At 64.8% G+C, this 25,703-nt stretch overlaps 1 protein-coding gene across 4 annotated transcripts; it reads right to left on the reverse strand.

Moving 5' to 3' along the window:
• Window positions 1-245: 245 nt before the first annotated feature.
• On the reverse strand, window positions 246-24,116 carry ARHGEF16 (Rho guanine nucleotide exchange factor 16). Of its 4 annotated transcripts, none has more exons than XR_011535960.1 (15): window positions 23,973-24,104; window positions 15,447-16,059; window positions 13,498-13,543; window positions 12,213-12,370; window positions 10,481-10,537; window positions 9,882-10,042; window positions 7,016-7,168; window positions 6,719-6,848; window positions 5,781-5,855; window positions 5,395-5,487; window positions 3,760-3,911; window positions 3,128-3,316; window positions 2,124-2,288; window positions 1,433-1,534; window positions 246-918 (listed from the first exon to the last, which is right to left on the reverse strand). XR_011535960.1 is itself a non-coding variant. In XM_070604530.1 (15 exons), the coding sequence occupies exons 2-15, from the start codon at window positions 16,038-16,040 to the stop codon at window positions 779-781; spliced, it is 2,124 nt and encodes a 707-aa protein (XP_070460631.1). In that variant the 5' UTR covers window positions 16,041-16,059; window positions 23,973-24,116; the 3' UTR covers window positions 246-778. The 4 variants fall into 4 exon arrangements, 3 of the variants coding, with proteins under 3 accessions (XP_070460631.1, XP_070460640.1, XP_070460650.1); XM_070604530.1 differs by having other exon boundaries at window positions 2,124-2,197; window positions 23,973-24,116; XM_070604539.1 differs by having other exon boundaries at window positions 2,124-2,197; window positions 23,953-24,109.
• Window positions 24,117-25,703: the final 1,587 nt, after the last annotated feature.

The raw sequence follows: 25,703 nt of genomic DNA on the forward strand, positions 1-25,703 counted from the left end.
GAGGACACCTCAGAGAGGTCCCCACAGGCTCTGCTGTGTCAAGTTCCCAGACCCACTGGCCTTGCCCATGACAGGTGGGCCAAGGTCAAGCATGGGGTGACCTTGTATGAGGGCCTGGACAAGTCCCCAGGACCCAGCACAGGTGACCACACTCATGGGGCCAGTCCAGGCCCATAGCACCTTGGGAATTTTGTGGGGACTCACGTGGCCTTCACCTGAACTCAGATTTGCTGTGGAAATCCACGTGTTAAACAAACGCTTTAATGTCTCCAGAAACCTTAACGTCACAATTTCAGCGCTGGCACTGCATGGCCATTTCCTGCCCTTCTTGGAACGTGGGGCAGCCCTGGGCTCTCGAGGCCCTCGTCGTCCCACGCTGAGGCAGGAGGGGCGCGGGAGGGAGACAGCCCACGTCATCCCACGGTTCTCCACCCTCCTCCATCACGTCAGCCAGGCACGACAGCCCTGCAGGTACACAGGAGGGCAGGGGCGGGGCGGCCGGGAGCTGGGGCGGGGCAGGGCCTATAGGAGGGGCCGGCCTGTCTGGGCTCCTCCCAGGACTCCTGCTGGGGTCAGTCCCCAGAGGCAAGTACCATGTTCCTCCTTGGAAGTGTCTGGAGCCAGCGCTGTAGCCCAGGGGGCCTTGGGGAGACCCAGGGATGGTTGAGTCTCCTGGGACAAGCCCACCACGCTCTTTGGAGCTGGACACAGCTGCTTGCTGGAGTAGGAACCGCAGCTGCTGCCACAGCAGCCTGGCCTCCCGAGGTGCACGTCCTGGCTACACATCTGTCTCCACCCGCAGCCGCTCCATCCTGCGCACATTGCCCTCCACGGCCACACGGCTGGTGATGCTCCGGGCAAAGTCCTCGGGGAACCAGCCCGTCTCTCCATCCCGCAGTCTCTCGCCGTAGAACCATCCTGAACCCAGACGCGGGGCAGGTGAGGGCAGGGTCCTGGGCACCAGGAGGGGGCCCCCATGTTGGCAGCCCTCTGAGCTGCCGTTGCAGAAGACGCCATAGCCAGGCATCTCTCGGAGTTGACCATCATGGCCTCCCGCCAAGGGGGCCTTGCTGAAGGCCACACGGCACCCAGTCTTCCGTCAGGTGCTGGGGTGGAGAATGGCACTGGGGGCTGAACTGGCTCCAGCCAGCTTTGCCCGCCCTGGGGCCTCGGAAGCAGCAGAGCCACCCTCCTCCCACTCAGAACAAAGTGACAAGGAATCCGCTTTTGACCCTGCGACTCGTCCTTGAGGGAGGGCGCTGCAGTGGGCCTTGGAATCAGGCCCACCATGAGCAGGGCAGTAACCGCTTCTGGGCTGCTGGGCTCAGGGTCAGCCACACATGCCAGCGTGCTCTGGACCCTCGCCGGGGCCCCCAGACTCTCATTCAGTGCCAGCCTGCCCACCCCCCATGCCCGGCCCCGGCTGGCTCACCGTCCTCCTGCTCCAGGATCAGGACCACATCCGCCTGCTGCAGCGTGATCTCATCCACCTGCTTGGCCAAGTAGGCCTTGGTGATCTCCACCTGGAGCAGGTCTGGTGGGAAGGGGCAGGTGTCAGCGACAGAACGCTCTTGGGGAGGGGTGGGCTGAGAGCTCTGCAGCCGAAGGCGGGCAGGGCTCCATCTCCCAATGCATCCCCTGTGCGCTGGTGCTGGTGGGGCCTGAGAGGCCCCCAGGTGTCCCAGTACATGGACATGTGGCAGCTTCCCTTTGGCTAAAGGGGAGACCCCTCCAGAGGCCACAAACAGGCTGCCCTAGCTTTTAGGGCCAAGTGCCCAGCGCTAGCAGAGGGCACTCCCAGCTGCTAAGGGGACCAGGCAGGGCCGGAGCTGGGGTGACAGATCTGTGGGCCATCCTGCTCTACCCTTTTGGCCTCAGTTTCCCCAGCTACTGGGCACGGGGCAGGTTCCCTCCCCAGTGCAGGGCGGCTGAGGCCCTGAGACAGAGCTAGATCTGTGTGCACAGATGGACACACAGTCCCGGGTCTGGTCACCCTGGAGGCAGGCTGAGGGGTGGACAGAGGGCTGCATGGGCACTCTCCTCTCCAGGCCAACCCCCTGCCCCAGGGCTGGGAAAGGGGCCAGGAGCTGTGCTCGGGAGCGGGGTCAGGGGGCTGTGCTCACCTCCTTTGTTGGTGGGGCCCTGCCCCTGCCTCTCCCTGTGTGTGAGCGCCGTGATCCACCGGGCCCGGTCACTCCTGGGGGCCAGAGAGAGCATGAGCGAGGTCCCGAGGCCGACCCGCCAGCCTGGTGACCTTTGGCTTCATGCACGTGACCCCCAGTGTGGTGCTGTGGGAAGATGGGGGGTCATGCAGCCCCTCATGGGGGGTCCTTGAGCATCCCCCCACAGCCCTGGAGGTGGGACAGGCAGTGCGATGAAGGCTCACGCTGCCTGGACCAGCAGTTGTAAGTGGCTGGCCACCCTGGGCCTCCCCTCACCCCCTGTGCCGTGGGTTGAGGCGTGGGAAGTCACAGGGCTGAGCCTGAGTCCCACCCGCCCAGGGTCCCAGCTGGGTGGCAGCTGTGCCCCTAGAACCCAGGCAACCCCCTGTCCCGACACTGGGCCCCAAGCCCCTGCCTCTTGTGAGTTTGCTGTTTGACACACAGGCCTTGGCTTCTCATCTGGAAACAGTGCCGTGCTGGAGGGAGCATGGAGACTGAGCCCCTTGTTTCCCCTCCCTTGTCTGCTGAGCCCCCTCAGTACCAGCATCTTTCTGAGCGTTGTCCTCCCTGCACTGTTCTGACCTCACTCCCACTGCCCCCATCCTGTACTCTAGCCCTGGCTGCTCCCCAGCACAGGCCCTCCTGCCTCAGGGCCTTTGCATGGCTCTGCCTCTGCCAGAGCACTGCTCCCTGTGTTGCCTTGTCAATGAGGCCTTCCTCCCCAGCCAGCAACTGGTGTTCTCTTCTTCTGTCTTGTTTTCCTCCTTAGTCCTCATCCCTCTGACACAGGGGGACAGTTCAGCTGCTCATTTTGTGGCTGGTGTCCCCCCTGACCCCCAGGAATGTGAACTCTGTGAGGCCAAGGCTGTCCCTGGCACCCGCCACAGTGCCCTGCACACAGTAGGTACTCAGGAACGTCAGCGGCACGAACCCCACCCACCCCAGGAGCCCCCCCCAAGTCTTACGCGGACTCGCAGGACAGCAGGATCTTCTCCTGGCGACCCTCGCTGTTGTGCAGCAGGGTGACCTGGAAGAGGTGGGGCACGGAGGAGCTGCGGCCGCCACCACCGGGCAGGGGGGACTCCGAGGGCTCCATCTTCTGAACCTGGATGTGGTCCACCTGGGCATAGTCCTGGACCACGAAGCTGTCCTCACTGCAGGGAAACCGGTGGTGGGCCGGGTGCTGCAGCGGGCCTGTGTGCAGCCTGGGCCCCCCAGCTCCCCCACAGCAGCCAGGAGGACGCCCCTGAGAGCTGCCCCGCCCTGAACCCGCAGAACAGAGGCCGCGAATTTCTGGCTCTTCGTGGCCTGGCCGGGCAGTCCCAGGTCTGCAGGTGAAAGCCAGAGCCAGCCCCGCGGGAGGCACCAGCCGCCCCAGGTCGTGTGTGTGGCGCTGAGCACCCAAAGGAAGCTGTGTGCGTGTCCTCATGTAGGGGGACCCAGTGGGCAAGCCAGGCTGCGATGGGGCCCCACTGTGCACCCCCAACGCTGAGGTCGGGGGAGGCTCGGGGCCGGCTCAACCACGCCCCTCTGGGCCCGAGGCCGCAGCTGCTGCCCACTCCCCAGGGTGCAGCCCGGCACCCACGGGCGGGCCTACCTCTTCTTCTTGGTGACCACCAGGACATCATTGAAGAGGAACAGGTAGCAGGTCGGCCGGCTGGCGAGTTTTCGGAAAAGCCCGGTCTCCTCCATCAGGAAGAGCTCCCCGCGCTTCAGCAGCCAGCGGGAGGCCGAGATGAGCGGGAGGGACTAGGGGACAGAGCGGAGGGATGAACCAGCCCCCTGGGCAGGGTACGTGCGGCCGGAGGTGGGCACCAATCCCTGCCTCTAAGAACCAGGTCACTGGCCGTCCCCGGCGCTGGACCGAGGAAGGGCGTGCCCTGCTCCCGGCCCCAAACAAAGGACCATTCAGTCAGCCAACAGGCGCTCACAGAGGCCACTCTGCACCAGGCCCTGGGCCCAGATCCTGCCCCGCAACCCAGGACGGCCGGCCGGCCCTGCCTCAGATCAGGCCCCGGGGCTTGCTGGGCACCCTCGGAGCGCTCCCCAGGGGCCAGGAGCGACGGGTGCACTGGGGAAGCCCCAAATGCACCTCCTGCCCAGCAGGGAGCTGACCGCATCTACGCTCAGGCTCCGCATGGCCACGTCTGGGGCCAGGGGCCCTTCCTGCATTTGGAGTGGCGGCCCCACTGCAGCCTGGAGCACAGGCCAGGCTTCAGCGGGAACAAGTGAGGCGCAGGCAGGCAGGATGCACCCAGGCCCTGCCACGCTGGGTCCTATGTCGCCATGGCCGGTGCTCATACTTGGCATGGAGCTGGCGCTCAGACCAAGCCTCCCGCCACCATGGCTGCTGCTTGGGCACATTAAGCTGGATGGGCAGGGGGCAGGCAGAGTGGGCCTGGCTGGGAAGGGAGCGAGGTGGTCTGCCCACCAGCCTCTGCTCCCCAGACGTGCCCACTGCGACACTCACACCTGCTGGACTCTGAACCTCACATCCTCCCAGCTCTGGGCCATCCCCATTTGTTCCCGGCCTGGGCCGCCTGCTCTCCTGGCCCCGTGCCAGGACCAGTTTTGAAACGTCACTAGGGTGAGGGCCCTGCTTGGAGGTCAGCCAGGCCTGAAACTGGGTCCTTGCTCTGACCTCCAAGTGGCCTGGGGTACAGTGAGGTGGGGGACCCAGGTCTACGGTTGGGGGCAGCGGCAGGGGTGGCCCCTGGGCAGCACCGGGAGGGGCCAGTCCATGGGTTGCTGGGGGTCATAGGGGCAGGAGAGCAGGCATGGGCTGCTGGCCCCTCCCCAGAACTGACGAACGTGTCCTGGGCTCACAGGGAAGCCTCAGCTGGCACTGAGGTCACCCTTCTCCTGTTGTCAGCACAGTGGCAAGGGACCCTGGCCCAGGGTAAGGCCTCCAACCGGGCCTGCTGCCACCTGCTCCCCTCATAAGGCCACTCGGGCGGATCTGCCCTCTGCCCCCACAGCCCTGAGGGTAGGCATGAGAGGCCTGGGGCAGGAGGGCCATAAAGCTGAGCCTCTGTGGTCAAGGGGCAGGGGAGTCACAAGGGACACACCCAGATGGGGAAACTGAGGCCTGGAGAGGTCGAGGCAGAGGCCCTGGGCCTCACCAGGGTGGGCTCCCCCAGAGGCCTCTCTCCAGCCCTCACACAGGGGCCGCTGGGCCCTGACCTCAGACAGCGGGGTGGGGAGAGGTCTGAGCGCGCCTGGGACCGCTCACCTTGACCTTGCTGAAGTCCAGCTGGGTGTGCAGCATGTACATCTGCTCCGTGCGCTCCATCTTGTGCGCCCCTTCATTGCACTGCTTCACCAGCTGCGAGGTGTGTGCACATGAGAGCAGGCTGTGCTGCAGGCCGCGGTTGGCCCCTGCGTGTGCAGGGCGCCCCACTGGCCCAGTCCTCTGGGGCTGCCCGTGGTGCCTGCCCTCATGGCTGTCCTGGTCCCTGCCCTGTTGCGGGCTCGCCAATTGTGTGCGAGCTCGACTCTCCCAGTACCACGAAAAGCTTGAGATGGACAGTCTGGGATGCTCCCCGCCCCGCCCTCCGGGTCTCTGCCATCGGGGGGCATGGGCGGCAGAACCCAGGGCTGGGCTGGGTCCCGTCTCACCTTGCTGATGGCCTTCAGTGCGCGGCTGGCGGCTTTGTACCTCTCGGGGTGGCCCTGGGTCTTGAGGCAGAGTGTCTGCAGAGAAGACACCAGACGTGAGAAGGCTCCAAGTGCCCTCCCGGCCCAGCCTCAGGGGCCTGCATGGGGCAAGGGCTCCCCACCAACACCAGACCCCGATGTGGGCTGCAGGGAGGTCAAAAGCCAGCACCAGAGGACTCCTGCCAGGCCCCACTGCGGCACAGAGCCCCCAAAGGATGGTCGTGTAGGAACCTGGGGTGAGCACTTCCCCCCAGAACCCCACCGCTTCTAGTCCCTGGCCATCTCAGTCCAGCCTGGGGAGGCCCCTGGAAACATCTATTTTTACGATTCCCAGAGGGCCCAGGAGGGTCTGATGTCCCATCTGACTTGGACAGCTGACCCACTGAGTACAGGCCACATGCTGCCTCCGGGAGCTTAGCTGCATGCCTGTGCATGCATGCATGCGTGTGCATGTGCATGCCTGTGTGCACACGTGTGTATGCGTACATGTGTACGTGTGTGTACCTTTCGCTCCCATGTGCCCCTCTGCCCCATGAGCTGGCATCTCAGAGATAGGAGCCACTCTGGGGAGTGGCTGAGGACCGACACTCGGTAGGGGTCTGGGCAACACGGGATCAGACCCATCGATATGAATGAAGCCCATGAGCTGCTGAGTGAGTGAATGAAAGTCTGCAAAGTGTGAATGGCTCCTGACAGAGCTCTGCAGGCGACAGTGACAGCTGCTGTGGCCATCAGAGCCGTTGTGTCATTGTCCTCATAACTGTCACGTGGCACAGGCCAAGCGTCAGGGAGAAGGCCAGAGGGAGCAATGCCTGACCCGGAGGCGGGGGCCTGGGCAGCTCAGGTCCGTCGGCGGGCCGGCCACCTTCCCCCTGGCCGAGGTCTGGGCCTGTACTCACGTCCGTCAGGAGGGGCAGCCGGGTCACCCGCTGCATGGGCAGGATCAGGAAGGAGATCATGGGCAGGCCCCCGCACGCCGGCCGCCTCTCGATCTCCCTCAGGACCTCTCGGAAGGCGGCATTGCTGCTTCTGCAATGGAGAGAGGGCTTCTGCTCAGCGGTGGGGGCAGGCATGGCCGGCCCATGCAGAAATCATGCAGAGCCTGCAGAATCAGGCTGAGAGGGGCAACGTGCTCCGAGACCAAGGTGCTGGATCTTCCGAGCCCAGATCCCCTGGACCGGGGGGGCCCCACTCACGTCAGCTTCTGCAGGGCGCGCTGCTGGTAGACCTCATTGGAGCAGTAGGCGATATAGGGGTGGAAGTGCTTCTCGGCGTGCTCCTCCAGAATGTCGCTGATGTCCTCCACGCATACCTGCGCCTTGTGCCGCCGCTCCAGGTCCTCGAAGAACCTGCGAGGGCGAGGATCGTGGGCCTGGTTGTCCACTGCCACACTTCCCATGCATGCATGCACACACATGCACATGAGGCCGAACTCAGCTAAGCTCCCAGAGCCAGCACAGCAGGCTCGTGGTGGACCGAATGCCCAGGCTGGCGGGACCTGGGCCAGTGCTCCTGGCAGGGGCTGTACGCCACGGCCCTCCCAGGAAAAGCCCAGGACAGAGCAGCTCCTTAAGCCTGGAATAACTGGGCAAATACCCAAACCCAGGGCCGCTTCCCACTAGTTTCTGGCAGATTCTAGCAGCATCGTGGAATGTGGACAGGCACGACGGAGAACTTGTCACTCTGACTTGATTCCCTGGGACTCAGGTCAGAGCCGCGAGGATCTCACAGCTCAGGCAGGGTCAAGGAATGGGGCTGTGGCTCTGGGCAGACTCTCTGGAGGGGAACGCCAGACCCCTGATTCTTGCTGGGCTCCTTCTGAGGCTCATCTGTAACCCGTCCCTCGGGCGGGGAGATGAGGATGAAGTGCTGGCCCAGGGCCGCCCAGGGTTCTGCTCCCAGGGCAGCCACTGCCACCGTGGCTAGACCCACGTCGGGCCGCCTGGTGTGCAGGCCGTGAGCCAGAGCCTCCAGTGCATTCTGCACAGCTGCAAAGTGCTGGAGCCCAAGGCCCCATCACCTCTCCAGGTCCTGGCCAAGGCAGCCGGGAGGACCTCCCACCCTAATAGCTCTATCCCTCAGAAGCCCCTTCCCCTGTGGCCCCTCCCCAGTGCTGGGCTTGAGGCTGTTGGACCACAGCATTTCTCCCAAGTCTGCCTCTTTCAAAGCCCTGCTGAGCGGGGCTCCTGGGACAATCTGGGGCAGCCCCGTCTGGGAGTTGAGACACCCAGCTGACGGACAGAGAGCAGAGTCCCTGAGCACAGACCTGCCCCTACACGGGCAACCCCAGGCGGCCCACACTCCTCCCTGGGGAGTGACCAGGCTGAGGGGGGCCTTTACTGTTCACCCACCTGGGTAGGGGGGGGCAGGGCGGGGAGGAGCTCAGTCCTCAGTTCCCAGGCACTGAGTGGGCGGCTGTCAGCCCCACCCAGGACCTGTGGCAGGGCCACCACCTGGGAGGAGGATGGTCAACCCCAGCAACCTGTGGGCCTGCCCCTCTGGAAGATGGGGCCTCACTCTGGTCATCCTTGGTAAGGCCGGTGGTGGTCCCGGAAGGGGGTCGAGGTCTTGGCTTGGAGGTGGGCAGGGGTCCCTCAGGGCCCTGCTCACTGGCCCCCGGCCTGGCCCTTCACCCATGGGGGCCACACTTCCTGCAAGTGGAGCAGTCTGAGACACCACTCCGGGGCAGCCCTGGCAGATGCAGACAGCATGTCAAGAACAGATGTGGAGCCCCCCCTCCCACCCCAGGAGGTCCTGGCTGCCCGGACGCAGGGCCACACACACACGTGCATGCACAGGCAGGCCATGCCCGTCAGAACCTCCCATGGGTGCCTCAGAAGACTTCTGAGAAAGGTGCGGGAGAGCCGACCCTCAGCCACTGACTCAAAATAGCCAATTCCTGGGGAGGCCGCTGTGAAAGGCCCAGAGCTGCTGGGGCCCAGCTAGGGGCAGGAGGCAGGACAGTGGTGGCCAGCCTGAGGCCCTGTGGATGTCAGATGCAAACAGGCGATAGCAGGTTCCAGGCCCTCAGCTCCGCCACGCTCAGGGGACACAGAGCAAAGAGTCAGAGCTGGGTGGAGGGTCAGCTGCTGTCCCAGAGCCCCCCACCGAGTCAAGGACCGTGAGCCTCCCAGGCGGTCACTGGAGCTCTGCAGGAAGCCCCACCTGCAGGGACAAGACAGCCCCCCGCTCCCCCTCACGGCCCTGACACTTCCACAGGGACCCACGGGCAGCAGCTTCTAGGTGGGGCTCTGCAAGCTGCAGGTGTGATGCTGACGGGTGAACTGAGCACTGAGCCACCCACCACCTTGCCCACCCCACCCCTGTCTGCAAGGGGGCCTGTGGGACCCGCCCCATTGGGTTAGGGAGGATGCTGAGGCTCAGGGAGCTGCCAGAAGGTGTCGTGGGATCTCCTGGGTCTCCCAGGTCCAGAGCAGTGCAGGGCTGAATGCACACAGTGCACCTGGACCTCACCCTCCCCAGGTGTAAACACACACACATCTGCTGCCACAAACATGCACATGCGCATTCACACACGTGCACACGTACACACGTGCACTCACACATGTGCAGGACACACACATACAGGCCCATGCAAGCCTGAGGCTGCACGCCCAGCCCCTCCTCCACCTTCCGGACCTGCAACCAGAGCCCTGGGCTGGGCATCAGACACGGCTGGGAGGAACACGACCCAGGGCTGCAACTCGAGGCTGCCTCCTGGCTCCGCCATGTCGGCACCTCATGCCTTGTCCTTCTGCCCTCTGCACCGGGTTTCATGGCAGGAACGTGCCCATCAGCAGGCAAGGCCACCCCACTGTGGGTGGCACTCTACCTCTCGAACATCCAGGGGACAGGGTGCTGGGGGCACCAGGACACTGTGCTCAGCTGTCCCTGGGGCCAGCTCTCAGTGGCCTCAGGGCCTGTGGGGGTTCTCTTGCTCCCTCCCAGCCAGCAGCTGCTCCAGAGTGCCGTCCACACCCACAGGCCAGAGGTCGCCCAGATCCCCGGCCTTCCCACCCTGCTGAGAGCCTGCCCCAGACACCGCAGGGGGCCGGGCCTCACTTCCGACTGGCGCCCAGGACGTCCAGGATGTTGGAGAAGAGGTGGTGGTGTTCCATCTGGGTCATGGTTGCCCGCAGCGCTCTGGACTGCAGGAACTCGGCCACCAGAATGCCCAGGCTGTGCTGGTAGGAGAACTCCGATGTGAGGATCTCGAAGATGGCCTGGGGCAGAGGAGAGCGATGAGGTGTGGCTACGCCCACTGGGGCCCTGCCCGGAGAGGGGTTTGGACGGGCCCCCACACAGGGGGGCATTTTTCTGAGTGCTCAGGCCATGGAGGTTCTATCTGGCTGTGGGGGCCAGGCCGGAGACGGCTGACTGGACAGGCCCCTGGATGATCTGTCAGGACAGCCTTGGGGCCGCGGGCCGGATTCTTGGGTTTGTGCTCTGGCTCAGCCACGTATAAACTGTGATGCTGGGCAAGGACTCTCACCTCATCTGAGGATTGGGTAATGGCAGCCGCCCCCGCCCCGACCCCGCCAACGGTGTCAGCCACCATTCTGGTGCCTGGCCCAGGAGGTGGCCGATGTGTGGGCAGACAGGTGATGTCCCCATGGCTGTTGTACCCCCAGGTAGGTTGTGTGGTCTGCCCGGCCCCTTACCTCCTGCCTCTTGCGCTCCTCGGCCGGCAGCTGGTCCAAGATGCCCGACTCCACCACCTGAGGAGGGCACAGGCCCAGGAGTCATGGGCTGCGCATCCTGGAAGCCCAACCTCCCTCAATGGGCCAGAGTCGACGTGGATGGCAGGGAGGCCTGGAGAAGGTGGGAGCCGGGCTGGCCCAGCAGAACCACCTTTTGTGGGCCACCTGGGACTGCCCTTGCATGGCTCAGCACAGTCCAAGCACTGAGCTGGTCTGTCCCTGCGTGGTCCAGGGAGACCTCCCCTGGGCAGGCCACCCCCTGAACAGCCCTGAGGCAGCCAAGGGAGGATGGGGGACCGGAGGGAAAGGCTGGCAGGCACGGAGGGTGGGGAGGGGGCCTGGTCCCACAGAGAGCTGCCTGGCTAGTGGAGTGGCGCAGAGCCACCAGGAAAGCTGAGGGGCGTGCCCGGGCCAGGTGAGTCAGCATCCTGCCCAGGAGGTACAGGGTGACACCGTCCCAGCTCTCTACCCCCTCAGGCCCCGTGGCCCCAGGTGGCCTGGCTGGAAGATGGTTGTCAGTCACAGCACGCCCACCATGTCTCTGCAGAGCCCAGCAGGATGGGCCGGCTGCCCCACTGCCTGGGGATGCCCCCTCTGCAGGACCCGGGGCCCTGATTCTTGCCCTCCCCCTCACTGAGCTGGGCAGAGGTCATCACCAGTGCCTGGGCAGAGGCTAAATCCCTCGCCTCCTCCTGCAGCCGGGGACTTGGCCCAGGTACCCCAGCTCAGGTGGCCGGGACCGGAATCTCCGGCAGTGTTTCAAGGGCGCCGTGTCCTGGAGCCCACCAGACCCAGCAGGTCATGCATACCCAGCAGCTGGCACCCAGCAGGTGGGAATTCACATGTATTTCCAGACCTTTCCATCTGCCTGACCTCACCCCCATGCTGACCCCTCCCTGGCTGAGGGGTCCCATGGCATGCAGTGTCACGGAGCATAGTGGGCGGGCACAGTGCCGAGGCCCCCCTTGTCCCCCACGGGGGCACCAACAAGGAACCCCACTGTGCCTTAGATAGAGGAAGGGCAGCCCCCAACCCCACTGGCCACCTGCCCACAGCCTGCAGCACAGCTCCGGCCCTCGGCTCTTTGGACGGGGCATGAGTCCGTCTGCCCCGTGACCAGCTGTGTCCTCCTGGGGTAGTGACAGCTGCCTCCCCGGCACGTGCTCTGAGCACAGGAGCCTCATCTCAGCTGTGCTCTCTGCCAAGCCCCCCACAGCCCTGCAGGGCAGGGACCAGGCCCACGCTCAGATGTGGCAAGTGAGGAGGTGGCTTGGCAGTGGCACAGGGCTCAGTGTCACAGCCAATGCCTGGCCCTGGCCCCCAGCCCTGCGCCCACTCCCCTCCCCTCCTGCCTCCTCACGAGGACCCTCCTAGCTCTTTCCTAGGGGCAGGGCCCTGGGAAGGGGGTCCCCGCAGGGGACTCTGAGCAGGAAGCAGAGTTCAGGGCTCACCTGTGGGACATCCACCACACACCCACTAGTGACACGTGCCCCCGACTGTTCTCTCCCTCCAGTGACCAACCCCAAGTTGCCCCATAAGGCAGGGTGGCTCCGATGACACCAGGAAGGAGATCCCCACTCTAAGCTGGGCATAACGGGGCGCTTCTGGAAGGCTCTCCTCCTCACTGGGAGGACATAGGCCAGCTGTGCCCATGGCCTCGGGGCAAGGGAGTCCCCCACCACCCTGGCCCTACCTCAGGGAGCTGGCTCCAGGTGACCTGGGGGGGCCGGTAGCTCTTGACCACGATGGGGATGTCCGCCTTCTGAGTCCCCTCTGGGCTGGAGAGCTCGTCGTCTGACTCTTGGCTGGTGTTTAGGCCCCGCTCCCGGATCTCCTGGTAGAACCGTGGGTCTGGGGAGAAGGGGCAAGTCACCTGCGGGCCTGGGGGCTCTGAGCAGGCCTGGTCCCCCAGGAACACACAGGCTGAGCCCTCCCGAGGGCCCCCTGAAGGTCCCGAGAGCATCACGCTGCACAGGGTCCCCCGGAGCAGGCGCCATCGGGTGGGCTGGCTCCCATGGTGGAGCGGAGCACAGGGCTGGCAGCCCAGTGCAAAATGTGGCACCTTCAGACCTGGGTAAGCCAACAAATCAGAGCACCGCAGGCAGGGCCTGGGGGAGGGGCTGGGTCCCAAGAGTCCCCCCATTGGAGGCGGAGCTCCGGCTCTGGTTCTGCAGCAGCGGAGTGCACGGCAGCCCCACGGGGATGGGCTGGTATATGGCTCCAGGTGGCTGAGCCCTCGAGCATCCCCCCCACCGCCTTCCCCCCATCTCGCTCCCAGGCCTGGGGCATTGCTGCTGCTCTCCTGGGAAAGGAGGCCCAGATCCTGATGTCTCCCCATGCCCGGTGGGGGTCCATAGAGGCCTGGGGGCTGGGAGGGAGAGGGGGAGAGCCCATCCTGGCTGGGGCCCCTGCATTCTCAGAACCCTGGGCCAGCACCAAGGCCCTGCTCCTCACGCCCATTGTGTGCTCCAACCTGGCTATGCAGGCACCTACCCCTCAATCTCCCTTGTGGGGTCCCGTTGGCACCCCACCCGCAGCAGGCTGAATGCACTGCTCAGCCCTCCCAAGGCCCAGCCATCACCCATGCCCTCCTGAGCCCCCAACACCGGGCTTCCGGTAGACTAAGAGGGCTCCAGGCAGAGCACGCAGCAGGTGCATCTGCACCTCAGAGGATGCTGCCTCCTGTCTGACCTTGGTCCCCCATGCCTCCCTCCAACATGCATTGTGGGGCTTCTGTCTGCCCCCTGCCTCTGGGATAGTGTAGAAAGGCGTCCAAGGGAACCTTCTAGACCTTTCTAGACCCATCACAGCCGCATGGTCAGACAGGCCACCAGTTCCTCCAGTCTCTGGAGGGATCCCATCCAGCATATTCTCCACGCCACTGCACCCAGACCTCCTCCTCCTCCGGGACGGCCCCATCGAGACCAGGCTCATCTGGGCGGGCCCACCCCCCAGTTGCCTCCTGTGGCCACACTCACCGTCCTTGAAGGAGCCCTTGTGTGCACGTTTCCGCCCCAGCGTCTTCTGTGCAAACGAGAGACAGACAAACAGCAGCAGTCAGCAGGGTGAGAGGGCATGAGAGGGAGTGATTCCTCCGCCCAGGGGGCCCTCACAGCTCCATGTGTGAAGCTGTGCCCAAAGGGAGGGGACTCTGCTGGGCACACAGAAGGTGCTCAATAAATGTCGGCTCCACAAGGGATGGGGGCGGCCCACCAAGCGGAGGCCAGGACAGGTAGGATGAGGTGGAATGGGGGCTCAGAGCAGGCAGGGCAGGTAACAAGGGCTGTGCAAATCCAGGAGGGTTGCCTGGAGAAAGAGCCAGGATTGAAGTAGTTAAGAGAGGGTGCTCAGGAAAGTAGGGTGTCCTGATTGGGTCTGGAGGAAAGCCTGAGCAAGGCAGACAGGTGTGGCTGGGAGAAGGCCAAGAAGGGACACTGGGTGGAGCCAGGGCCGCACACAGGGCCCCACGACATCTGGGACCTGGCGGCAGGGAGAGGAGAGACTGGCGGGTTAGTGTCCAGCTCCCAGCACAGGCCCAGGGTCCCAGCAGCTGACGGCGGGACTGGGGAGGCGAGTGGGGGCCTGCATGGTGGCCCCCTGTTGCCCACTCAGTGACCACCTCCCTGCTGGGACACACTGTTCCCCGACCTTGCAGGTGTGCTGGTTCCAGGAAAGGGGAGCTGCTTTCTCGAAACCAGTGGGCCTGAAAATTCCCCTTGCTGGTCTGGACTGTGTGGTGCTCCCAGCTGCCCCTGGCCCTGCTGCCCCGCCTCGTGCCCCCAGCACCCCAGTCCTCCTGCCTCCAGGTCTGGGCACATGCTGTGGCCTCGGCCCTCCTCCACCGGGCACCCGCCCTCGGTCCACACCTCTGCTTAACCCTCTGTCCTCCAGGACTGCCCTGCCTAGCCCTGAGCCCCTGGGAGCCCCTGCTCTGTGCTCCCACAGCCCGAGCACCCCCAGCCCGACCCTCAGCACCCTCATGGCACCCTGTCCCCGCTGCCCTGAGAGCCCCCCCCGCCTGCCCCTGGCCTCACGGCAGTACCCCAGCACTGAGTACATGGAGCACTCAGGACACGTTCGCGGAATGTATGAATCCACAGCGAATGAATGAGTGGACCTGCAGGCCTGGCCCTGGGGGTGCAGAGAGCCGAGGGGTCAACAGAGTCGCTGGGGCCTGGGCCTCAAGTAGGCGTGGCAGGGGGTGTGCCCACTCCCAGGCCAGGGGAGACATTAAACTGAGGACAGTGGCCAGTGCTCTCCCTGCCCCTGCCCCCTCCTCGCCGGGTCGCCAGCATTCTGACGGTGGGCTCGGCTTCTCCCCAGGCCAGGGCCACAGCTCACGGTCTGGGCAGGACCCCAAGGCAGAGGAACCCCCAGGGACAGCCACCGTGGGTGCAGAGGGCCCTGGGAGAGGACACCCTTCCCACCGGCCCTGTGCCTGCTCGTGATGCCAAGGGAGCATGGCTATCGGATGGGGAGGGAAGGGCGTGCGTGCAGAGGGAGCATCGGACTCCTCCTGAGCGTGGACAGGAGCCCCTTGGGCAGACCCAGCCCAGGCCCGTAGCTGCCGGGAAGCTGTCACTGAAATGCATCCTTCAGACAGGCCAGCTCCCCCTTGGGGCTGCTCTCTCCCAGGCTCTGCTCCCCACTGTGGCTGAGAGTGGGGACACCAGAGTCCAGGGGTGCAGGGTCACACCCTTGATGCTTCTGAGCCTTAGCTGCCTCGTCTGCAAAGTGGGACACACTCCGCTCACTCTGTCGTTGGGCTTAAATGGAATAAACTACATCAGGAGCCTGCACACGGTAGGGGCTCACAGGATGGCAGCTGTGTGATGACGGTCTGTGACATGATGGCTGGGCCCCCTCCCTGCCCATGAGTTCCCGAGGCACGGACCCCAGCCCGTTGTCCAGGTGGACAGCCCCCTACCTTATTTTTGGCTGGACACCGAGCAGGAGGCTGGCTGGGCTCCTCGGCCAGAGCCTGGAGCTTGGGGCTGAGCTTGACGGGGCCCCCCTCGCTGCCCGGCATTCCCAGGCCCTTCATGGCCGCCCGGTAGGATTGGTTCCGCAGGTTTCGTCTAAGCATCCCCCCGGGGCCCGTGTCCATGTCCATGTCGTCCAGGGAGAAGCTGGGGGCCGAGAGGAGCCGGGGGTCCCGCCGGGCGGCCTCCTTGCTGAGCATGGCCGCCCCGAAGCTCTGGTGGCGGGCCGGGGTCTTGGCCTTGCTCGACACAGCCAGGCTCCTGGGGATCAGCTGCTGAGTGCCCAGCTTGAGGGCTGCGGGGCTCTGCGTGCTCAGGACGACGGCCCGCGGCGTCTCGCCTTCGGAGGACGCAGGTGAGGGAGGTGGGCACGGGGGGGTTTCAGGCGGGGAGGAGGCATTGTCCCTGTCTCGCAGGGAGCCCCGGACCATCGGGAGCCCGCACGCCGGGTTCCCCTTGGGATCGAGCCGCAGCTCCGGGGGGAAGCGGTATTCCAGGAGCTTCTCCTCCAAGGAGCTGTCCGAGTGCCGGTGGGACATGCTGAGTGGCCACAGGGTCCTGGGGGGAAAGGGCAAAGGTGAAGCTGCGTGCGGACATGCACGCTACAACCCCTGCACACTGGCCCCATCCGCTCCTTTGCAGTACCTGCCCTGGCTAGAGCCCGTGCTCAGGACCGCAGTGCTCCAAGGCCGGTGAGCGGCCCAGGGCGGAGCTGGCCATCACAGAGCCCATGGTCACTGGGCCCCCAGGAGGCTTGGGACAGTCTCAGGCCTGCAGGCACCCGGCTGCTGGGTTGAGGCAGAGGGCAGGCGGCTGGTTCTCTGGGCTTGAGGGCCAGGTGGGAGCAGCCTGTATAGAGGCTGGCCCTGCAAGGCCACCATGCTTCCCCTGGCAGGTTGCACACACCGAGGACAAATTCTCGAGCTGGGGGTGAAAGTGTCGGGCGGTGCAGGGTGCCTGGGCCTGGGCCCCACAGCCCAGGACTGGAGTCAGCCACTCGGGCCCTTGGCACCATTTCCTTGCAGTCAAGGCGAGGATGATGAACAACCTGCCTGCAGAGCTTTTCCGAGGCCTGCGTCCGAGGGGAGGCAGTGACCCCAGGCCCCGCCTTGCCCGAGGCTCCAGGGCACCCCGAGCCGTGGTCCTCACGCTGGTGCCCAAGGTGGACCACCTCACCCGCTCCGGAGGCACGGGCTGTCTTTACTCTCATTCTGCCAGTGAAGAAATGAGGCCCAGAGAGACCCAGAGGCCTGAGAGGCATTCAGGACAGGGGGCATCGGAACCAGGATCTGCGCCCAGCCTGCCTGACCCCCGGCCCTTCCTCCAGGCCGCCCCATGCAGGGACACCACTGTGGCAGCTGTCTATACAGCCCTTCCACATGCCCAGCGACACACCCACGTTTTTCCATGTTTCCGAACTCTGAACGGGGCCGACAATCCCTGTCTCGGGAGCCTTGCCGGGCAGGGTCGCTGTGCGTGTGAACACAGTGGGGCAAGGCCTTGGCAGGGCTCTGACCCGGCCCATGGCCCCAGGACACGCTGCTGCTCCATGAACGCGGAAGTGCGCGTGGGGATAGGGTCCTGCTGGCCTGGGCCCTGAGTGACTAAGCCATGCGGAGCCCAGACCCAGGGCGCTGGTGCGGCCAGAGGGAAGGCCTGTCTGAAGCACCTTCCAGGCTACTTGTTGCTGCAGCACGACCTGGCTCGTCCCGGCTGACAGCGCGTTGTCCAGCCAGTGTGGACGGGTCCACTGCCATCTTTCACACCCAGGCCTGGCAGGGCTGCCTACAAGCCTCACGGGCACCAGCCCCTGCCCCTGCCCAGCGTGTTCAGAGACCCTGCTCTCCACCGCCACCGCCGCTTCCCTCTGCTGCTTCCTGTGCCTGTTTCAAAATCTGTAAAATGGGCACAATGACAACAATGTACACCCTGAGGGGCCAGAAGAGTCTGCAGGCTCATTCGCACCAAGTGTGTAAATGGCCCTGGCCCACCGAGGAGCCACGACATCACGACGAGCAGGCCCATGCAGCATCACAGACACCTATGCTCCTCATGCGGCAGCCGCAGGCGGAGCAAGCGCCAGCTCAAGAGAACTTTGTAGCATCAAAGAGGACAACGGAGAAACGCGGTCCTTTTGCTCTTCCTTTTAGTTTTAATACAAACAAGGATAGCCACCGTTCACACGCTCCCTGTGTACGCAGAACTTGCACCCATTAAAACTACGAGGGCCGGGCGAGGGGAAAGCCTACTTTTCAGATGGAAAAACAAAGCTCCAAGTTCTCTGCCAGGGGCCCAGCTGGAGTGAGCTGCTCAGAGCCACACGGCGCCCTTGTCACTCTCCCCGCAGATTTGGATCCGGGAAGGAACGCCACCCAGAAGCTCATCTGACAGCTCTGGGGAGGGGAGCTGTGACCTGCTCTTTCCCACCCCAGGGGCATGCAGCCAGGGATGAGGGCTGGGTGGGTGGGCACCACCCAGTGACACCACCACCCGCCCCAGAACCCACCAGGGGTCCCAGCCCCGGCCCACCTCACACATTGGCTGCCCAGTGCTGGGTCTGGGTGTGTCCCCTGCAGGGGCTTTCACGCTTGGGCCCAGGAATTCCGTCCTGCGGGAGGCTGGGCAGGACCAGCCACACGGCGCCTCCTAAATCACGGCACAGTGGCAGTGGCTTTGGAGGCCGGACACCCGGAAGCCTGGCTCTCGCCGCTCGGCTCTCCCAGCACTCAGGCAAAACCACGCCAGGCAGGCGCGCACAGCACCTCCGGCCCCAGGGAGGAGCTGCCCTGCACAGGAGCACCGCCCACGCATTCCTGGGGACATTCTGAGTTACCCAGCGGAGGCTGGCCAGCCACACCAGGCCTCCCCCGGGCCGGGCAGGTCTGCGCTGCCCAGGATTGCCCCCCGCACGTTAACTCGTCTGCATCATCCCGGCCTGGCTGAGACACGGGCTCCTTTAGACTCGGATCTGCACGCAGGCCGAGCAAGACGCGCCCAGTGTGCAGCCGGGAGACAGCTCCTGCGAGCCCTTCGGCTCCGACCGTGCGGTGTTCACACAGGGCACTTTGCACAGCTGTAAAGAGCAGGTGGCGCTGAAAGGCTGGCACCACGACTGTGCCCCCAAGTGCCTGTAAGCCCCCTGCTGGCCCTGTCCCCTCGCCCCTCCTCTCCTTCCTCCCTGTCTCGGGCCCCGGACCCGGCCAGTGGCGCAGCCTCTCCCAGGAAAGGGCAAAGTCCGTTCTGGGCCCGAAGGTGCCCAAACAGAACCTGTTGGGTGAGCCGGTGCCGGGTGTGACCTCCGTTCCCAGCAAGGCAGCCTCGCCCACAGGCCTGCGGTGCCCCCAGCCTGGGACCCGAGGAGAGCGGGCACCATCCCAGGCCGCTGCCCCCTTGGCAGGAGCTCCAGGCTCTGTCCCCAGCCCGAGCCGGCTCTCGGGAGCTGCAGCCACCCCAGGCAGCACCTGTCTTCCTCCTTCCAGTGTTCAGTTATCACTGAACCACGTGGACAAAGGTTCAAAGGTCAAATAGCACCCAAAGGCTTATCATGAAACCCAGGCGTCCCCTCCTCCACGGCCAGGTCCCCCACAGGCCACCACTGCAGGCTCTTCAGTTTTTCCCTAATTTCTCAACAAGGCACAGCCCACTATTTCTCCACCTCCCTACTGAAGGCATCACTACCCTCTCCCGGGTGTGGGCTGGGGGGTCCAGCCCGCACAGCGATAGCCCTGGGTGTTTGTGGCAGCCGGCAGGCTGGGCCCAGCAGGATGCTGGCGCCACGCCTCCCCCTCATTAATGATTCCCTCCCGTTGCCGTGGTTTCCTTCTGTTCGTTCTTCCCTACACGTTCCGCGACTTGATCACGTGCTTCATATGGTCAGCTCCCTGTTTCCCCGTCTCCCCAGGCCCTCTCCTCTCTGCTTTCGGGCCGTCCCTCTTCCTGCTTCCCTCCCTCTCTGTGCTCCAGCCTGTCCTCACTCCTTCCCCGGGCAGCACCTTCCCGAGGTGGCGTCCTGGGAGGTGGGTCTTGGCCTGTCTGAAAATGTCCTCTTTCTGCCATTCCCTCGGCCGGTGACTGGGGAGCTCAGAGTCTGCGGGAGATCAGTCCAGGATGGAGGAGCCCTCCTCCCTCAGCTCCCAGCTTCCACCTGCTGGGGACACAGCTGACACGGGTGCCACTGTGCTCTTTGGATTGTGACCTGAGGCTCCACCCAGCCCTGGAAGCCCTGCCCGGGAGCCCTGGTGCTCACGGGGATGGGTCCACGTTCACTCCCTGAGCCACGAACTTGTGCATCCTTCCAACCCGTGACTGAGGCTTCTAGATCCAGGCACTTCCTGGTGCTATTTCCGGGATAATTTCTCCCACCTCTGTTTCCTGGGATCTCTCTTTCTGGAATGCCTGTTAACGACTCCTGATGTCTGACATGATCTCCTAGTTTCCGACCCTTCTCGCCTACTTTTTGTCTCCTTGTCCTCCTTCGTGGGACATCCCTCACTGTAATCTTCCAAGCTTTCCACCAAACGTTCATTGTCATTTTCGTTGCCCTACAGGGAGCTCTCTCCTGCTCTTTATTCATAGCACCTTGTTCTTGTTTTATGCACGCCACATCTTCTGTCAACGTCAAGCAAAACGATTTTACTTTCGTTTGCGCTAGTTTCTTCCTCTTCGCTGGCCTGACTCCTCCACGCCCCCGTTCCTCCTCCATCGTGGCCTCTGCGAGCTCCTCTCTCAGGCACCAGGCTTTCCTCAAACACCTGCTGGTCCCAGCTGGCTGTCTGCTTCTATTTAGGAGACAGATATTGTGCTGGTGGGAGGCCCGTGTGCCCAGCGCACACTCACATCTGTGAGCTTCTGCCCGGCAGCCTCTTTGGGACCCCCAGCTGGGTGCACATCTGGCGGCCTCTCCTCTGGCTGGCTGGTTCTGTTGAGTGTCTCTTTCAATGTCCGCACTGGACGCCAGCTTTTGCCTGGTGTCCTGGAGCCAGTGCAGGGAGGGGCCGAGAGCACAGACTCTCCTTTCAGCTGCCCTCAGGGCAAATGCCAGCCACGCTGTCTGGACAACGGTGCCACCAAGAAAGGCCAGATACCCTGCAGTGACCAGAGCAGGTCTGCTCCCCAGCAAAGGCGGCCCCGGAAAGCTCCTCCAAACACACTCATGGCAGCGAGAACCGTGTGCTGTCTGTCTGTCCCTCTGTCTCCCCAGGAGTCTGTGGGTCCTCTGGGGGCAGGGACAATTTCCTGTTCACATCCCCACAAACAGTAGGGCTCAAGCCCCAAACTGACAAGTGAGTGCCGAGTATCACGAGCACCAGCTCTGTCCTGGGGTCCTCGCCCAGCACTATGTGCTCCCCAAGGGGCCCTGGTGTCCCATGCCGAGCACTGGCCCTCATGTGGCCTCTGTTTCCTGCGCAGGAACCACCAGGGCACTGCCACAGGAGCTTCCAGACCGGCTGTGCCACCTTCTGTGGACTTTCAGGTGACTTCCTGCTGCTCTGTTCAGGGTGGGCTGGGGAGGGCCCTCAGCAGCTGAGGCCTGGGAACCCATGGCACCCAATTTCCCCTTTGCCCTGAGCCTGCCCTGGTGTTCCCAGCACACAGGCAGGGTGCGTAAAGGACACTCAGGGCTTGGGAGAGGGGCGTGGGGGGCCAGGGACAAACAGGTGAGGTTGGGGAACGTCTCTGCACAGCCTCCAGTGACCGACTCAGCCTGTCCAGCCCTAAGCTGCACTTGGCCCCTCCCTGGCTCTCTGCGTTTCGGGCTGGCCTGGCCCAGCGGGCCCTTCCAGCCCAGCCCCTCGCTCCCTCATCCTCCCCGACAGATGGGCCTCCTGGGACCCCAGTGGGCTCGGTGCCCTCTCTCCTGGTCCCCTGCAGAAGCACAGTCCTCCCGGCCTGGGCCCGCGACTCAGCCGCCAGGACCCAGTCATACCAAGCTGGGACCTGCCAGCTCTCGGCTAGGACATGTGGGGGGTCTCTGTGCCTTCTGCCCCGGCCTCCAGGTCCGGCTGACCCCACCCCGCCCAGGAGCTCTGTCCCTCCGGCGCCGTCTGCCCGACCCCGGCCTTTGCTCAGGCAGCCTCCACCCACAATGCCGGCCTTGTGCCCGGGTAACTCTGCCCAGCCGAGCTCGGGACGCAGAGTCCCATGGAATTTGAGGGCCGGATTCGGCCTTGGAAACCATGCAGCACACGGCAAACAGTCCCACTGAAGGCGGCCGGGGCAGCTTGGGGTTCTCGACCAGGGTGGCTTTGTGCCCCCGAGGACACCTGGCAGTGTCCAGAGACATTCTTGGTGGTCACAGGTGGGGCCGAGCTACTGGACTCTGTGGGTAGAGGCCAGGGATGCTGCTCCGCACCCTTCAGTGCACAGCACGGCCCCACAACGAGGAACTATCTGGAACAGACGTGCAGAGGGCTGAGGCGGAGAAACCCCGGCTTGGCTGACCCGAGAGGCACCCTTCACGGTGGGGGTCAGGAGAACACCCCCCGCCCGGGCCACACAGCCCCAGACAGCATGATGGGGCGGCCGCGGGCCTTTGCTCCTCCCACCTGAGCAGAAGCCTCTAGCTGCCTCCTCCCTGTGACACCTCAGGCACTGCGACCGCCACAGAGAAGAGAAGACAGCGCTCCTGGCTCTGCCCACAGGGCCCACCCTGCCTCTCGTGGCTCCCGGCTCCCGGCTCCGGATTCAGATGTCCCATGACTCCGGCCTGTCCTGGCTCGGCTGGTGCACACGGTGCTTCCCCACAGCAGCCCGGCCTGGGAGCTCCGAGCACTGCCTGCCTGGGGAGCCTGGAGCAGTGGCCCGCGGGTGTCCCCCCAACGCCTCCTTGCCCGCTGTCTGGAGTCCCTGACTGGACTTCTGGAAGGTGGGACAGGTAAGGAAACCAGTGCCGAGGGAAGGCGCCTCAGTGGGCGAGGCCGAGGAGCCAGGCCCCGTCCGGCCCCGTGTCGCCGCCCCAGCGGGCAGCTCTCACCGAGGCCGCTCGAGCACGAGGACTACCCGGGAAGGAGTCAGCAGCTGACACCCATCTGGAAACCGAAACTAAGATTCTGGGCCCGGGGGCCCAGCGGGCAGCTGTGCCCATCGGATGGGCCCTCAGGGGCAGCAAACATGGACCCCGGCGAGCTGCTCCACCTGTGCCTCGGTTTCCCCATGCGAGGGTGAAGGGGCCACCCGTGTAGGGTCAGAGATGATCCCGGGGGACCAGAGCCCTCCGGGATGGGGATGCCCTCCCCACAGCTCACTGCATCTCATTCCCCAGGTGATTTCTGCCCAAGTGACTTGACCTTACTTCTCCCGGGAAGCCCCCAGCCCCCCTCGTGCTGTGCAGACTCGGCACGCCCCGCCTGGCCCACGGCCCCTGGCCCTGCCTGCACCCACCTCTCACGGAGGTTCTCGTCCTCCCAGGGCCCGTGGGCCTTGCATGGCGGCGGCCAGAGAGGAGCTCAGCTGAGCTGAGTCAGGCCCTGAGTGACACCCCTACCACTCCCATCTTACAGGTGAGGAAACAGGCCAGGAGGGCTCAAGAAACTTGCCTTAACTCACACGGAGCTGGGATTTCAACCCGGGGTCCCCACCCCTCAGCACTAGGCCACCGGGGATGTCAGGGTAGATAGGTGTACAGGGGCAGGGGCCCTCCCGCCAGGCCCAGCCAGGCCTCGCAGGCGCCATGCACTGCATGGCCTTGGGGAACCCAACAAGCACCCCTCGGGACCCCCATTGGGCCGTGCAGACTATGCCTGGAAGACAGGGGGTGAGGCCCGCGCTGGCCAGGCGCTGAGCTGAGGCGCACCCACACTCAGAAGGCATCCCGGCTTCCAGGTGCAGACCCGGGGGGCAGCTAAGACGGTGTCTCAGCAGGAAGTGGGACCCACCGCCCTCCAGGGCCGACCCCACCCTCCCCCTCTCCCCCTCCCTTCAGAGCTGGAGGCAGAGGAGGAGCGCTCCCTGCCTGGGGTCTGCCCACCCAGGACCCCAGGGCGGGGGAGGGGTTTGCTGGGGGTTTCTTGTGGGGAGGGGTCTTCCTTCTTGGGGCTGCTGACCCTTGGGGCCAAAGCGGATTTGGGCAGCAGATTCTCCAGTTGCTAGGAGGGTCGCTTCCCCGGCCCTCCTGACTCCCCTTTTCAAAGGTCCTGGGGCTTCCTGAGGGTCTCAGCTTTGACGTCTAAGGGGAGCTCTGGCAGGAAGCCTTCCCCTCGGGGCTCAAGGGACGGCAGGGGGCGGGAGAGGGACGCCTGGGGCCGGGGGTGGAGTCGGTCCGGCTCCTGGTCCGGCGGCTCGGCCCGCGCGCTCCGCCCCCTTCCGCAGCCCCGCTCCGGCAGCCCGGGGGAGAGGGGGCCGCAAAGTTTCGCGGACCCCCGGGGGGACTGGTAGGAAAAGCGAAGGAGAGGAAAGGCGCCCCCAGCGTTCCCAGCCCCCTCCCCGAGGCTTGCCTCTGCCCACCAGGCTCACCTGTCTCCCCCCAGGCTCACCTGCGCCGCGGGGCGAGGACGGAGCGACGAGCGTCGCGGCCGAGGTGGGGCCGGTCCAGCCTGCAGGCTGCGCCCTGGCCGGGCGGCCGTTCCGGGCCCCGCTCTGTCCCGGCCGCACTGTCCCTCCCTGTCCCCGCCCCCCCACTTCCTGTGCGGCCGGCGGGAGGCGGCGGCGCGCTGCGGCCCCGCCAGGTGGGTGGCCAGGTGGGCAGGGCGCGGGCCGGGCGGGAGGGACGGCAGGGCGCGCCCGGGGCACCTGGCCGTGCCGCCTGCGTCACCGCCTCACCTGGCCGGCCGGCGCCCACGTGACCCGCGGCCCGGCGAGCTCGCGCCTCCGGAGTCCGGGCCGAGTCCGCCCGCGCCGCCCCGGGACCGCCCGCCCCGCCCGCCCGCTCCCCGCGCCCGGCGCCGCAGGCCAGCGTTGCCCGCCAGGTGTGGGGCGAGTGTCCCCGCTGCGCTCACTGCGCCCCTGAATCTCTCCTTCCGGCCCTGCTCCGCTGCCTCCTCCTCCAGGAAGCCTTCCTGGAAGCCGACCAGGCCTGCGGGGAATCTGACGTTTGCGAGGCCTCCGGCGGGGCAGAGACAGCCCGCCCTCTGGATTCTGTGAAGAGCGAGCCGGAGAGCAGCCCGGGAGCGCGCGGAGCGCTCCGCCGCCTTCGCGGTGAGCTTGTTACGGTCGTCCCCGTGTTAGAGACGGGATGCCGAGGCCTGAAAGGAAGGCGCTTGCCAGCCAGCAGGAGGGGCTCCGAGCCTGGCCCCCAAGCCTGCCCTCTCCAGGCCTTTGCTCTTCCTCCGTCTGCTCTCCTTCTGCTGTTACCCTGGGGGGTGTACTGAGTCCCTGCTGTGTGCTGACTGCTGTGCAGGGCATCAGAGGTACAGCCGTGAGCAAAACTGACGCCGTCTCTGTCCTCATGGAGCTGGCCGCAGCGGGAGATGGACAAACGTGAAATTACAGCAGAGGAGTCACCATGAATGAAGGGGACAGCACTGTAGAGGCTATCAAGTGTGTGTAGGGGTGGAAGGGCAGAAGTCAGCACCACTGCCCCTAAAAAGGGCTAGTAAGCCTGACACCTGGAGGGTGAGCAGGAGTTAGCTCTGTGAAAGGGAACGGAAGAGTGTTTCAGGCATGTCACAGCATGTGCAAAGGCCCTGAGGTGGGTGGGAGCATGGCCAGAGTGAGAGCCTGAAAGACTGTGGGGATAGGAGTAGAGGGAGCAGGATGGGGTTGGGAGTGGGGAGACCAGGCACAGCCTCGCCAGCAGAGGGTGGGGAAGTCAACTCTTTTATCCTAAGAGCAGCAAAGAGCCACTCAGGGTTCAAGCAACGGGATCGGATCTGGTGGAAAGACTGGCAGCTGAGAAGAGGGCTGGGTGGAGGGGCTGAAACAGACATGCCGACTCCCAGCCCAGACTGAGGAAGCTGATGTCCTGCCTCTGCTTGAATACTTTCAGGGTGGGGAGCTCACCACCTCCCAGGACAGGTTATTACACTGTCTACTGTTATCACCTTCTTTAGTCATTCTTGGCGTGACATGAAATCCAGATCGTTCGTCATCCTGGCATGTTCCCCCAAGATGCTTCAAATTGTGCCAAAATCCCCCTCAAAATATAGTCGTCAGAACAGAACCCAGTACCACGCCAGGACAAGAGGAAGGGGAGCAATCACCTCCTTTCTTCTAGATACTATACCTCTGTTAATATAGTGTTTTCCTGTGGCAGCTCGTACATGTAT

The sequence above is a fragment of the Equus przewalskii genome, chromosome 2 (assembly GCF_037783145.1).
Source record: "Equus przewalskii isolate Varuska chromosome 2, EquPr2, whole genome shotgun sequence".
NCBI lineage: Eukaryota > Metazoa > Chordata > Mammalia > Perissodactyla > Equidae > Equus > Equus przewalskii.

Excerpts from the sequence above, each read along its gene's own strand:
- ARHGEF16 (XM_070604530.1), bottom strand. The coding sequence starts at position 16,040 with ATGTCCCACCGGCACTCGGACAGCTCCTTGGAGGAGAAGCTCCTGGAA. Across the intron at positions 7,169-9,881 it reads GTCCTGGGCGCCAGTCGGAA|GTTCTTCGAGGACCTGGAGC; the intron begins GTGAGGCCCGGC and ends TCGCCCTCGCAG. Across the intron at positions 919-1,432 it reads GATCCTGGAGCAGGAGGACG|GATGGTTCTACGGCGAGAGA; the intron begins GTGAGCCAGCCG and ends GTCTGGGTTCAG.